This window comes from Ambystoma mexicanum, chromosome 3q (genome assembly GCF_040938575.1).
Source record: "Ambystoma mexicanum isolate Mex_15411 chromosome 3q, UKY_AmexF1_1, whole genome shotgun sequence".
Classification (NCBI taxonomy): domain Eukaryota; kingdom Metazoa; phylum Chordata; class Amphibia; order Caudata; family Ambystomatidae; genus Ambystoma; species Ambystoma mexicanum.
In genome coordinates, this window is record NC_090926.1 from 1,100,153,310 (window position 1) to 1,100,168,696 (window position 15,387).

General features: G+C 45.5%; 1 protein-coding gene across 2 annotated transcripts in view; it reads right to left on the bottom strand.

The window, feature by feature from the left end:
* The window catches only part of LOC138447643 (G-protein coupled receptor 54-like), a 501,667-nt gene extending 488,619 nt beyond the window's left edge, over positions 1 to 13,048 (bottom strand). Inside the window, exons 1-2 of one of the 2 annotated variants that reach the window (XM_069603859.1) lie at positions 12,656 to 13,048; positions 10,865 to 11,263 (exon numbers count right to left, since the gene is read on the bottom strand). In XM_069603859.1, coding sequence (XP_069459960.1) covers positions 10,865 to 11,219 — 355 coding nt within the window. In that variant the 5' untranslated portion in view covers positions 11,220 to 11,263; positions 12,656 to 13,048. Of the gene's footprint in view, positions 1 to 10,864; positions 11,603 to 12,655 lie in introns of those variants that run through there. The other variant, XM_069603858.1, reaches the window with a different exon arrangement.
* Positions 13,049 to 15,387: the final 2,339 nt, after the last annotated feature.

Here is a 15,387-nt window from a genome sequence, read left to right on the forward strand (position 1 = left end):
CTACCATCTTCTGAGTTGTGCACTGTTCTTCGCCATTTTTACGCTGAAGTGCACAGCTTTAATGGCTATCCTTACCATTCTCAAAACTTACATTCCATCAGAGCTGGACTCAACCGTCATCTGCCCCCTTTAATGCACCTTTTATTTCCTGCGCAGTGAAGAATTTCGTCCTGCCACTGACATTTCTGCATCAATAATTAAACAATCTTGCCGAGCTGGACTTAACACTACAGCTCATAAGCTCCATATCTCTACTGCGGAGTTACAAATCCTATGCTCCGCTTCAGTTTTTAATTGTGTTGACCCTGTCACTCTCCAACACAAAGTCTGGTTCGACATACAATTGCACTTTGCACACTTTGGCCTTGAAGGACTTCCCCTTCTACCTTGCAATGCCTTCAACGTCTTCTTCGATGAACATGGCAGAAGGTTTACAGTCTAACTCAACGCTCCTGCACTCTTTTCCCTGGTGCAATGTATGCTTCTCCTGATTCGTCATCATGCTCTTTGTCTTCCCCCAATTACCATCCACTGCCCCTTGGTTTTTTGTCTATCCCCTTTAAATTTCACCTTCTAATCTTCCCACATCAATTGTCTGGTATACTTACAAGCGCCTAAGCAAAAAATGTTCTTGGCTCACTAATGAAATCTATCTCTGTTCAAGCTAATGTGTCTGCTATCTACAAAGATCACTGTATCTGTGCTACAGCGATTCAATTGCTTGCCAAGGCTTGTCATCAAATCATGGCCGCTCTCAAACTCCCATCCGCAATTATTGGCGACCTTTACCTGAGCAACATGACCAGTGGTCTTCCCTTTTGCCTCAAGCTGGTTCTTCCTATGCCTCAAACTTTCCAAACCCTCCCCCTTTCTCCACCCCTACTTCTAACCCCCTCCCACACCTCCCTCACTTGTATCTTCTTCCTCTTCTCTCCTTTTGCCCCTTCCACAAGGGCTCTATCTCCTTCTTTGGCAATGTTCAATTCATTTCCAAATAGTTGTCTGTCTCCCCTCTGCTCTGCTTACAACCCCCCTGATTCTTGGTCTTTTTTTTCTTCGTACTCTTCTCCTTTGTCTCCTTTTTGTTCCTCATATGCTCGCCATTTTACTCCTTCCTGCCTTTCTCCGCCCCATGTACTTTGGGTCTGACTATTGGTTTTGCTGCCCTATTGCGCTTTGTTTTTGCCAGTTGATGCACTTGACTAGAGTTATTTGTATGTTTCTTGCTTTGCCTGTTGTTTGCTTATTCTCTTCCAATTACTGGAGCACACGTTTGTTTCAGCGCACTAGTATGTTGCATTTCTTTTTTCTTATTTTTTTGTTGTGCCAGTTCTTTACCATGCCTGATTGTTATGTTTGCCGTTTTCAGCACTGATCTTTCATAGAAATTTAGATTTCCACATGGAGTTGTCATTCCCTGTTTTATTGTTATATCCCATTGTATTATTTCTCAAACATCGTTTTTGGGCTTTGCTTTTGTGTTTGCACTGTACTTTACAGAACTGCAGTGTTCTTTTCAGTAAACGTATCTTTTGTTAATACTTTTAAATGTGCATCGCATTATTTCCTATGTTGCCTCCATTGGTTTGTATTGGTTAGTTCTATTACCAACATGACCGCCGTACTCCCCCTCGCCATGCTTCCATGAGCATTGTAGTGTTCATCCATACTTCATGATGTCGTGCTGTTGGTGTCGGCTCATGTGCCCCGATCTCTGCGTTCCATTTAAGTATGTTTTTTGCTTTTTTCATTTTATTTTCATTTTTCCTGACCGGAAACGGGTCCTAAAATGACCTTATGTACCCATTCCACGAGCAACACAGGGGGTTAGAGGCCCAAGGTCCAAATTAACTGCTCGTGCTTTGCTCGGCTGTTAACTAGGGGCCGGGCCATTCACCTCCGGTGTTGTCAGTGAAACAGGTACATAACATCACTTATACTATTGTCGACTCATTCGGATGAGAACTATTGGGGACAGCTGGTGACTGATGAGTTTTGTATAGGGTTTACCAGACATGGGACCTGTGATGGCTTTAAGATTAGTTGCCTTCAATGATTTCCCAATAGATCGCTTTCTTCCTCTTGTAATAATGTTTGCACATTCGCTGTTTACAAGAGGTACTCTTTCTTGTAGATGAAATTGCTGATATTTCTGAACTATTTTCTAGTTTATCCCTCCTGAAATGTACCTTCTCCCAATCCAAGTCAGTGAGTATGTAGGATGTCCACTGTCTCTCCAGCTTCCTATTGTTTCATTTGTCCGAGGTGTTGCCACATCTGCTTTCAGTTATGAAGCCAGTGGCCCATCATGGCTTATTTAATGTAGCACAAACAATATAGCTTTATAGACTGAGGGATGAGTCAATAACTTGGGATAATGACCCACCACCAATGTACCGGCGCTAGGTGACAATGAACCCTCCTGAAGTGTAGAGGCTATTAGCACATACTCGTGGTAGCAATACATGATTTGGAGTTTTGGTGCTTAAATAAAAAAATTACTTTAATAGTGAGAAATTAAGTAGTCAATCTGAATTACTAAATTATATGTGGTTTTATGCTGTAGTATTTAAATAACAATTTGGTCTTCATAAGTTAAGCTTTTCATCACAAACTTAGTTAAACTGGAGTGGGTTTATCATAAGAATGCAGTGGTGCTATATAAAATTGAACAGTTAATCTAAAAGAAAATGAAAGCAGTTTCCCATGTTTTAGATTTTTCATTGATAAGTTACATTGGATTTTGGTGGTTTTTCCAAACATCATTGAAGTGGCCTTAAGACTAGCAGAGCCAGGAATGCTTGACAGGAGACATGATACAAAAAACCTAAGTCTCCCGTAGATTCAAATTCGACCAATGACCTTCTCTCCAAGTGCACAACCATTAAAAGACTAAGGGCCAAGCAGCAATCTAGCAGGTACGGAAACCCAGTGTTGTATTTCTAGGCCTGGGTTGAGCTGAGAATTTGACGTCAGTATCTCATGCATTTCTTTAAGCAGAATGGCAGAAAACATTTATATTCTAATTGCACCAATTACACACATAAAAAAATCCACCACAAGCATACAAATCAAACAATGCATTTGAGTCAAAATAAAACAGTTTTAAAAATACTTCTGCTTGTGAAAACAGTGACATCCAGCTGAGTAACTAACCTCTAAAACATGACATCATATTGTGGGGCTTAATTATAGCCCAAACAAATATCACTGAAAGGCCCACTGGAAAATGACCTTCAGGCCATCAAAAACATCCACAATGAAAATGCACCTATTAATGCAGACGGTGTGTTTTTCTGCAAGTAACACAAGAAAAAGTTGTGATAAAATGCAAATGCTATGTGAATGGCCAAGTATTGGAAATCAAAAGGCCTGTCTTTCTTTACAAAGGGAAAGGTTGAACTGAAGAATAACAGCTGTTAATTCTCCTTTGCAAGACAAAATCAAAGGCCACTTCTACATGAATAGCAGGGTTTTCAAATACTGAAACCAAAATGGCCTGGCATGTGCATTTTGCAGTTTTAAATCAAGACATGAAAACAAATGTCCCCTGCTAGAATAAGTATATCATGGAAAAGATTTGGTGTGTGTTGGCAAGATGCCACGTATTCAAATGTGTAATATGCGCCACATGCAAAATACTATCAACAATTTAAAAAGGCTACTTTGTTTCCGTGGGTCACATGTAAATCTCATTTAGTGTTGAGAAAGTCCATGTTTCTTGTTGTTGGGCAGGTTTGCACGGCCTGCCTGGCTTCTTATCTGGATGGAAATCTCTGTGAAGCTGATGTACACCCAAGGCATTTACGACAGGGCCAGATCAACACAGACCCAACCCTGGATGGGGAAATGTTTAGTAGTATAAGGTCTGAGATCACAATTGTGGTCAACTTCATATTACAGGACAAAGTGCCAGATGTCAGCATGGCCTCATGGCATCACAGGGCAGAGGTGAACTGTCTGCTGCATGATAAGGATCTCTGCAGCCCATCAACATTCAAAGAACAAAAGGCTAATGGATTTTTCCCTGGCCCTAAACTAACATTCAGCCCAGCAGGCTCTGGTAACATACTGGAAGATATATTAAACTTACATGGGGAAATGAGAGTTAGGATTTGCTTACATGCTGAAGATTTCCCATTAGTTTAAATGGACTATCAAAACTAGTGACTTTCTCAGCAACGATAAGTCACACTGTGTCCATTCATATGTCATTTGAAAGCTAGTAACAAGCTGGTTATTTCCTTTTAAAAGTTTATTATAATTTGAGTCAAGCAAAGCACTGTTTGATAACATATAAGTAAACCCCATTCACCCCTTTCCCCACTCCCCTCCCTAGTCCAGCCCTGCCAGTTCCTTGTTCTGCTGTGATAGTTGAATCCTAGAAGCCTCTCTTGCAGTGGGCCTTTGTCTCTTACCCCTTCCCATCTGTGAGCTTCCGGGGGGCCCTCCCTTTGTTCCTTTGCTTTCCATGTCCAGCCGTGGGGCGGATAGGATCTTCATATCAAGCCCAAAAGCTGCACCCTTTTTGGGCACCACACTCCCCTGCAGTCTTGCATGAGGAATCTCATTACAATGTCCCAGTCGGTGCAAAATTTGTGCCGGTCCTCCGAAAGCAAATAGTCGACCCACTCCATAGTCACCAATTTCCACACTTTCTCTATCCATTCAATCTCCCTGGGTGCGGCTGTTGACTTCCATTTCTGAGCTATTAACAGGGCCCCTGCCAAGACCACAGTTACATATACTTTGCATGCTGGGCTCTCGTGGGTAGCGATTTCAGCTCTACTCGCAGCTCCATAGTAAATAGACCCCTGTTGGCACCTGGAAATTTTCCCAATATGTCTGCAACCGCTCGCTGTACTGTATCCCAGAATCATTGATACCCATGCAATTTTTGGAAATCATGTTATCACCACATTTCTGTTTCTAGCTTCCCCGAAAATGCCCTGAATTCAAGAATTGGCAAGCTCATGGTCATAACATTAGAGCTCTGGAGATTAAATTTAATGTTCATAATTCTTGTACTTTAAGTGAAAACGGCAAATAATCATATCTTGCCCGTGCAATAAGGTGCTGAAATGAAAGTAAGTTTCACGTCATGAGGGGAGGAATATTGATATCTATGTATCCTGCCATTTATTGGTAAATTACAAAATGCTGCCATGTAGGGGCTTTTTGGCCAAAAGTGGACATGGAAACAAATGTGAATCTCAAATGGGAGTGGCAATGTTTCTGTTCTAGACTCTTGAACCCATCCTTGGAGAGGGGCTGAACTGGGAGGGTAGAGAGAAATGTAAATGTCCAATCCTGGTTGTGAGAACATAAGTTAGCACCCCCAAATGTTCATTTTAATGGGAGGGGCTTAGAGAGTAAAAAGGTCTTGCACTATGGAACAAGGGGCAGCTGCCAAAAAACACCAAAGGAGATCTTCTGAAACCTCATCTGAGTGAAAATATTGGAAGAGGGTTGGAGATTTCTATTGTTGGGAAGACCAGAAAACAAAGGCGGTGATACTTCCCTGGAGCCATAGAGGGAGAATTTCTGTGGGATCAAATTGACTGAAGTGCTGGCCAGGATGCTGTTTTTCCCTAAAAGCAAAGCCATGCTCAGTCTGCATGAGTGCCAAGCCCAGATATTTCCAAAGGTAAGTAGATATTCCAACAAAATGTCAGCATGGGGATCTATTTAATAAACCCATTCCCTTTCATTAGTGGGTTCTCTTCTATTAGTGGGTTGGGGTAAAAGAGATGATATTCTCATACAAAAGTGCTCCATAATGACTACCATTAAAAGATGCTGGATTTGTGTTAGCAGATATAGATCTCAGAGGGATGAAAGCCACAATGGATCAAAATAAATAGCAGGTGGACCAAGGGGTCATCCCTGTCTGACCACCCAGCTGGTAAAAACACTCCTTGAATAACCACCATCCCTGGTGCAGTGCACTGCTGCCAATGTCTTGGCATGCATCATGTAAATCAATATTACCAGCTCCCCAGGAACCACAGTTCTTTCCAACATATACCACAGTACATTCCTGTTATTAGAGTTGAATGATTTGCCCAGGTCTATAAATCAACATGCTCATACCCTCTCATGATCCTAGTGTATTCATCAGTAATAGTGCCCAGGCCCATACAATAGTCAATATTGCTCTAGCCCTTTCCAAAACCTGCTTGGTCATAAGGGATTATATTGCTGTCTTTATCCCATTCAGGCAACCTGGAAAGAAATTAAATGAAAAAGATTGTCCTGCAAGATCCAGGAGGGAGATAGGTGTGTAGCAAACATGATCTGCAATAGAACTTTTTTGAATAATGGAACAGTGAAGGTATGCATCACTGATTTTTGCACCACTATCTAAGATAGTTATTACTTTAAAAACGTGCACAAACCGGTGTGTCCACCACTCCGGAAACCAGATGAATGACAGAAACCTAAGGCCGTCTGGCCCGGCCGGCTTGGCTGCTCTGATACCTTGCACACCTTTCAAAATCTTGTTATAACAGAAAAGATCCAGATAATTGCAGGATTCATGCTTATAAAGAGTTAATTCAATATACTTACAAAATGTGTGCTCAATTAAATGAAAGAGAGAGCTTTCTTGTACCCGCTTGAAGAATCATCAAAACCTTTTGCGATAAGTTCCCAGAGAAGTTTGTGTACCACACAACCTATTAAGTTCCAATGTTTATAAATAAATTAATGTTTCTTCTTTTGAAAGAATTAACCTATATTTATGTTTAAGGGCAAATAGCTGGCGTGAATGCATCCTCATGCTCCTACCACTTCATTAATGTGTCTCTTCGCCACACCAAGGCACATTGTTGTAGTTCACCTGATTGCTGCCTGATATATAGATGATTTCCTTATGTGGGAGAACAATTCAGTGAAAATGTGTTTGAATTGATTTATTTTCTCCTTCATATAATTTAAACCAGCTAAAATATTATAACAAAATGTTAGTTATTTCTGTGGTTGCAATAATCCTTTCCCGCCCAATCCCATTGAAGTCTATGATTATACGGTTGATAAAGCATCTGCTCCTCAATGGAGAAGTGGAATGAACATGTTTGGGGTCTCTTAAGGACCACAATGGGGCATTCCCTAACATGAGCCGGGGGGTTGGGGAGTTGGCCTGATTGTAATTATTTCAATTGTGTTTAACTTGTGATTTTAATGGCCACAAACATTCTACACCTTCCTAGTTTGGAACCCCGAGGATCCACAATTTTCTGATTGCAAATGTTGCTCCGTAGAAGCGACACTAAAGGTTATTATGAAGACCTGCTCATTACTTAGCACTGCAACATGAACCACCCCTGAGCAGTTCCATCCACAGAAAAATGTCCTTCTTTCAGTTTTTATATAGCACTGGTGATGGTTTTTCGCACTATCAATGCTGCCAGATATGTGGAATGAGGCACAAAGAGTTAGGAACATTTGCAAGGGATCACACAATGATGGTCATGTGGAGATGCTGGGATTGGAACCCAGGCACCATGATTCCAAGTTACAACTTTTCTGCTTCAGTAGATCCCAGTCAAAGGACAAAGGGTGAGAGGGATGGGTGCTAACAGGAGTTCCTTCAAGGGGACACTTGAAAATTGTTACAAGATATAGAAAACCACTGAGGCCCTGATTCTCATTTGGGCGCAGTGAGTGTGCTAAATAGCACGACTCACTGCGCCATTTCTTGACGCCCAGGCACCACTGCAATTCTTATGTGGGCCTGGGCGTCTTCGCAGAGCATGACAGTGCTCTGCTCCCAATCTGCTTGTTTCTTGGAGTAACGGGCGGATTGGCGAATCTCAGCAGCACTTTCGTTAAAGAATGAGGGATTTGTAAGTTAACTAACATTTGCTGAGAGCATAACAGGTGGGGAAAGCTCTAAAGTCCTGGCATTGTGGGGTAATTGTAAGTGGGTAATACCTTAAATGGCCCACATTTTTTTAAACATCACAACAGCACCTCAGTGCACTTGAGTGTGCATTGTCCAGTTATTTTTTTTTTTGAAGGGCTATCAGGAACGCAGTACAGTAGAGTGGGCTCTGTTCAAGTAAAGGTGTGAGGGATTTTAGCACAGAGGACAGTACTTAAAAGTACTAACCCATCAACATGAGCAGTGTCTTCTTGTGGCACTCCTCCTGTATGACTCCAATTCGGTACCGTACTTTGGCACCAATTTCACACACTTACGAAATTGGAGGAGTGCCATAAGAATACCCATGCAAAAGGACAGATAACGAAAGTGCCGGTTGCTTGCCTTCCAAACAACCCGCACCCATATTCCAAAATTGGCGCATTCAGTCCGAATTGGGAAGAATGTGCCACCTTGAAACTAGGTGTTAATTACTGAAAATGTCATTATCACTTTTTATGAGATTTTTGGTAATTATCACCTACTTAAGAATCGAGCCCTGGATGTGCTGAAAGGCTGATTTCAGTGTTCTGTTGCTAACACTAATGTGACAATGTTGAAAAGCATTGTGTATGCATCTGTTAGGCTTCCTTGCTGATAGCATATTGGCTCGAACAGTTTGTGTAGTGGCAGGCAGACTACCGGGGAGCAGTTTCTAGGCAGATACCGGGAGCTGATCAAGGAAATGCAGTCAAGTCAAAGGGGTAGCTTTGGTCTCTCACTAACAGTGCCAAGCTTAGCTGGAATTAGGGAGGAAGCAGAGTTCCATATTGGGTGGGATTCAGCAGCTATGAACTGCCCATTACTTGGTGGGACCCTGCCCACTTAAAGCCCTTGGTATAGGTGTCATTGTTGTATGTTTTTCCTGGACACCACTGTATAAAATATAATTTTGATATTCATTGATGATTTGTAAGGTACCTCATGTAAACATAAAACCTTCCTGCCACCAGGGTGGGGATGGGGGGGATTGAAAAATAAGGTAAGTAAAGACTTGAGAGTTAAGGGCATGGCAGCATAAATAGGGGTACAATCACCCTTTAGAGTGTCACGACATGGCCCAAGTGCAAATTGAAGACTGACTGCCCCTCATGTAGATGAAAGTCCAGGATTACAGCATAATTAGCATAAGCAGATGAAACTCATTCTGGACGTATTCTTAGCCAATCAGAATGTTCGGAATGCAGTCAATAACTCAGTGTAATAAGTGCTGATGCACTGAGGCAGACACAATCGATCAGGATGTGTGTGTGTGTGTGTGTGTATGCGTGCATATAAATGTGCATGCATACACATTGTTCACACATGCACGTACGTGGGAAAACACACCCACCTAGTTGCGCCATGCGTGCCACGTTAGTCTGGGCGAGATGTCTACATGATAGGCTGCATATGGGGAGGGAGGGTAAGTCAGCAGAAGCAGCAGCCCCAAAGGGCACTGAGGGATGTAGAGTAACAAGCCATATCTGACACTTTGCAATAGTCAAAGCTCAACACACGAGGAGCCACTTTCAGAATCTTTTTTAAGGGTCCTTTCGCCACATAATCAGCCCATGCAAGATTCCTCACTCCCACCAACAGCAAAACAGAGAATTTCTGATTCCTTCTTTATGCAGAATAGGAAACGTTGTAAACAGTCCTTCAATTAGTTAAACATTGTGAGTGAGTTTTTTGTTTTACAGGACTGTCGCTGGAGATTAATACCACTACCGCCTGCATTATCCCTTAAAATCCACCCAATTCAGAATGTATCACCATTCCAGTACTAATGACAGTGGTATTGCAGGAATACCACCTGCGGTATTCCAGCAACACCACTGTGTATATTTCTCAAACCTTTTTGTATTGGTTTCCACTGCCATATTTGGCAATACAACCTTCTTTCAAAAGAGGTGGTGAAAATGGATAATGCACATTAGTGGTACATGCCACGAATGCACACGTGCACTCGGACCCTTTTATGCTTTGCATGGGCAGGGGGTGGGAGGGTGGGCATCAGCGCTTCCCTTTCATAAAGGGGGACTACTGTTTCAATGGGGCCATTTAAAGGGGGTGAAAAGGTGGACATTTGAAAATGTCCCGATTGAAAAAGTGTTCCCAGGTATTATATAGATGAACCTCTCTGCAGGGAAAATTCTTTAATAGAATTATAGCTACTAGCCAACATTTTGTAGCCCCAATTCTGAAGGGTGCAGATACAAATGTGTGAATTTCCATTTATCAAAACCCTGCTCTGATCAGGGGGGACTTTACCTTTGGCGGTATACCAAAAGACAACTGCAGAAAGTAATACCTCCACACATATAACTGAGAGGGCAGCAAAAAAAGCAGTATTTGCCAAATACCACACAGGCCTCATTATAAGTGAGCTGGTCCAGGAATTAAGTTGCCAGTAATAAGTTCCTGGCACCTTTTCCGCAACGGCTCACTTTGAGTCTGCCGTTAGGGGCACTGAACTGCCGGCCAGCCTGGCATAATGGCATGTCCGGCCCTTACCGGCAGGTTTTTCAACCGTGTTAACAACAGTGCCGGGGATTCAGCGTTCCCAATCCCATTGGACTCCATGGGAATGGGAAATGTCTGCACCACTGCCACCTGTAATATTGCGGTAGCACCGGTATGTCAGGTGGCAGTAACGGTAATACGAGGTGGTCGGCAACCTCGTAATGAGGCCCAATATCATACCATTACCCCCCAAATTTGTAGTGGCCCCCATAACCATGCAAGAACCCAGTCGTTTAGTGCGTCTTCCACCTAGGCGGTACACCATTGACTCATCCAATACCCTTGCACTCTATCGCACTTCTTCAGGAAACACTCCAGTCCTGCAACATCTCACTCATCACGAGCCCTCAACTCTCATTCAACTATCGGTGACTCTCCCACCGACCCGTTCATGCATGCAAGGAAGGTGGGTGGTGGCCCACCTTGAGGACTCACCTATGTAGAAGTTGGTGGCCGTCCTCATTTGCCGGTGCTTGGTGATCACGTAGATGACCAGGGAGTTCCCGACCAGGCCGAGCAGCATGATGAGGGCAAAGAAGAGCGGCACCAGCCAGGCGTCCGTCAGGAACGGCGGCGACGTCTCGTCGCCCGTCATGTTCAGGATCCACAGATTCATCCCCGCTGCCCGATTGGCCCGGATCCACTCAGAGTTGAGCGTTGAGCTTCCTGCTCCAATGGTGACCAGCGGGGAGAGCAGGCCAGAGTCAGAGGTCACCGCAGCCACATTATCCATGTTGGTGCCATTCTCTGGTACTTGGGTGAACGCAGTCACTGGAGTCACCATCTCCATATCAACTAACCAAGAGGAACGGGTCAGAGACTGAAGTATGGCTTCTGGAATCAAGAAGAGGACAGCAACCAGGAAGAGGTGTCTGGAGATGCCTCGCCCACCCTTAAAAAGATACACCTCTGCCCCCTCCCTCTGTCCTCTGCACTAGTGTCTAGGGGTGACCCGCCCCTTCCTTTACCTGCCCTTTCCCTATAGTTCTGAAAGCCAGCATAATAATGCGCTACTCCTGTGGATCGAAGGGGCATGCACCAGCGTCTCGCGCACCGCACGAGCTTTGAAGCCCACAGGCAGGCAGTGGGAGGGCTTCCGTCTACAGCGCACACGGTTAGACCATCCACCCGTCGCGCACCCGAACTTCTCCCAAAGAGCCAACCCCCTAGCTAATAAAGCGACTCCCCCCCCCCCCCACCCTGCCAGCGGGACGCAGGCGGCAGCTCTTTGCCCCGGAGCTTGGTTCTGAGCCCCCCTCCCCACTATGTATTAACTCTTGGGTTGCCGAGCACTGCCCTTCCACGAGGCTCGTGTGTGATTTCACGCCTGGGGCGGGTGGCAGAGCAGGTGTGCAGCCCCTTACTGCACGCGTGCTGCTGCTACTCCCTCCCCCGCGGAGAGCATGGCGTTCCGTTTCTCCGTAGCTACCCCCGATGCCCACGCCGTTTAGAGTTGAGTCTGGCAAGGCGCCAGAGTCCATGCTTAAGAACACCGCCTGGCCGCCACTGATTCCGTCATTATAATTCGGGCAGAGTCAGCACCACAATACTGCGCCTTGACAGTCATTAAGAGTGGAAGGCGCTATGTGAATATAATAACATTAGGTTTCCGGTCGTTTCTCGCCTTCTCTCCCTTGCTATATCTCCTGGCTGTGCTTCTTTTTACTTTCTGAGTCTTTGCTAAGTTGTTTTTTTCGGACTGTTACTAACTTACTATCTCCCACGTCACGCCTTGTCTCTCAGCCTCTCTCCGGTCTGAAAGTAATCTGTGTGGGTCTCTTCCGTTCGTCCTCCCGGCACCCCACTTCCCCTGTCCTGCACTCTACCAGTCTATCTATGATTCTCTTACCCTCCCACTAAGCCGCGCTCATCGCTTTCTGGTGTACTGGTCTTCTCTCTCTCTCTCTCGCATAGGCGCTCCTTTTCTCTTTCTCTCCCTCCGCATTCCCCCCTCGCCGACTCTTCCCGCGCCTGTCGCATTAGTCTCCGCCCGTTATTTCACTCTTTCTTTTCTCGTGTTCCCGCCGTATACCCTCTTTCGCCGTCTCCCCGTCATGCTATCTCCGTCTTTTACTCGTCTTTCTGTCGTCATCTGCCCGTGCCTTTCTCTCTCTCGCCCCCTCGCTACCACACGGCCCACATTCCCTTTCCTGCCCCTGTCGGTGACTTTGGGCATCGCTGTGTCACATCTGTCCATCTACAGCTATCATTTGCATCCAGTCCTACCTGCTCGGGTCTCGTCCTGTCTCCTGGGTGCCTTGTTCGGGTCTGCAGTCGCCCCTCACCATGCGGGATGCCCTGTGACTCGGTGACCGCCTGTCGGATGGTCCGTGGCTCTGTGGCATGCATGCCTCGTGACGTGGAGTTTACTCTCGCAAGGTCTGGGATGCTCTTTGACTCTATGCCCAGCGGTACTTTGCTCATATGCTCCGTGTCCGGCTGCAGTGTGATTTATGCTGTGGCTTGACAGCAGCTTGGCGGTGCCGTGGTGGGCGCTTGGTGACCCTGTGTCACGAATGTCGATATTTGTGGCTTGGTTTAGGATGCTTTACGTCTCTGGGCTCCGGAAGTAGGCTCTCTGTCACTCTGTGGCTTGGCGTAGATTGTCTATCCCCGCAGCTGAGCTGGAAGATGTTCTCTGCTCTGGAGGTGGGTGCTCTGTGACTCTGTGGCTTGGCGTTAGATTGTGTCTCTGTGGCCGGGATCCAGAACGCGCTGGGTCTCTGTCATCCAGTGGCAGGTGCGTTGTGACTCTGTGTCCCGGATGTCATGGTCTTATGTCTATGGGTAGGCTAGGGTACAGGATATTCTGCATCTCTAAGGTCCGGAAATAGATGGCTCTGTGACTTTCTTGTCTTGGAGGTAGATGGTCGTATATCTGTGGCACAGATGTCGTCTGGTGGCAGGTGCGTTGTGACTCTGTGTCCCGGATGTCATGGTCTTAAGTCTGGGTATAGGCTACAAGATATTGTGCGTTTCTAAGGTCATTAAATAGATGGCTCGGTGACTTCTTTGTCTTGGAGGTAGATGGTCGGTATACCTGTGGCTCAGCTGCAGGATGCTGAACGTCTCTGTGGTCTGGTGGTATGTGCTCTGTGACTCTGTGTCCCGGATGTCATGGTCTTAGATCTGTGGCTAGGCTATAGGATGGTCTGCGTCCCTGAGGTCTGGAAATCAATGGCTCTGTGACTTTCTTGTCTTGAGGTAGATTGTCAGTATATCTGTGGCTCGGATACAGGATGCTGCACATCTCTGTGGTCCGGTGGTAGGTGCTCTGTGACTCTGCGTCCCGGATGTCATGGTCTTATGTCTGTGGCTAGGCTAGGGTACAGGATGTTCTGCATCTCTAAGGCCCGGAAATAGATGGCTCTGTGACTTTCTTGTCTTGGAGGTAGAGGGTCAGTATATCTGTGGCTTGGATACATGATGCTGCGTGTCTCTGTGGTCCGGTGGTAGGTGCTCTGTGACTCTGTGTCCCGGATGTCATGGTCTGATATCTATGGCTAGACTAGGGTACAGAATGTTCTGTGTCTCTAAGGTCCGGAAATAGATGGCTGGGTGAACTGGTGTGTTGTGTGTGGTTGTAGTATTCTCAGTGACCGTGGCCATTTGTTGGGCACCCTGTGACTCTGGGGGCAGTGGTACAGCCTGTCGCTCAGTTTCTAGTCTGCTGTTTGCTCGAACTCTTTGGTTGATTGCAAGGTGCTTCGTGACTCTGTGCAGGGACGTCATTTAGGGGTTCCCAGGGGGTGCAACTGCGACTCGTGAGGTCTCCCTTGCTACCCCTGGGGTCTCCCTTGCAACCCCTAAAAAGAAAAGAGCTTTTATTTTAATGCAAGCTCCTGGGCTGTGGCCAGTGTCATGTGGGTCTTTGCTTCTGCAGAGGCTGGCTTTCTTATTCAGGCCTCTAAAAATAAATAAAAAAGAACAGGGTTTCCACAAGTCTAACACCTTCAGCAGTGCACCTAAATAAGAAAGAATAGGAATACCCAAAAATGTGTCTTTCTGGAATTCTATACAATAATTGCTAGACTCATTAAAGGTTTATTTCAGGCACACTTCAGGAGGTGAGCCACTGATTTAGTCTGTTCTTTAACACTTCAACTCAGCCTTTCATCCTTCTGAGGTCGATAAATGAGTACCGACACTGGTTGGGTGATATTGTATGTATATTTTTCATGGTGTACTTAAGGTCGTGGTCCATCACTTCCAGCAATATCACTTCAGGGTGGTGTCAAATTACATCACTTCCTGTGATGTCATCAGAGGTCAAAGGTCATGTGATGTCGCTTCCACTACCCCAGGTATTTTGGTGAAATGACGTCCCTGACTCTGTGGCCAATTTTAGAGTAATTTGTGGCAGGCTGCCCAGTGACTCTTTGATTCTTGACTCTGTGGGGCTCTGTGGTCAGCTGTAAGGTGCACCGTGACTCTGTGCTCAGCAGTTGGGTGCCATGTGACTACGTACTCTGCAGCAAGGTGCCCGGTGACTATGTGCTCAGCTGGGCGATGTAATTCAGTGGTCGACTATAGGTGCCCTAAGACTCTTTGGCAGTTGTAAGAATTGATTGTTGGTAGCTCTGTAACCACATTAATGACGATACAGGAATCGTTAGCTGCCTGTAGAATTCTCTGCAGGTTTCTAGGCTGTCAGAGTGTGCTCTGTGTCCATTTCGGCAGCTGTTGAATGTTCTGTGACTCTGACATCGCATGGGGTGCCCTGTGGCTCTATAGACAGCTGTGGGGGTGCACTGTGTCCCTGTTGTTAGCTGTAAGGTGCTGATTAGGGGTGACATGTTACTCTTTTGGCAGCTGTTAAGTACTACATAATTTTATATATGCAAACGAAACTTGAGGGTTAGCAGGAGCGCTACTCTGGGTCCCAGCTGCAGTAAGCTCAAACAGTCCAAAGAAGGTTCTCTTCCTAGCACACTTTCATGCCTCAGAAATCTACAGGG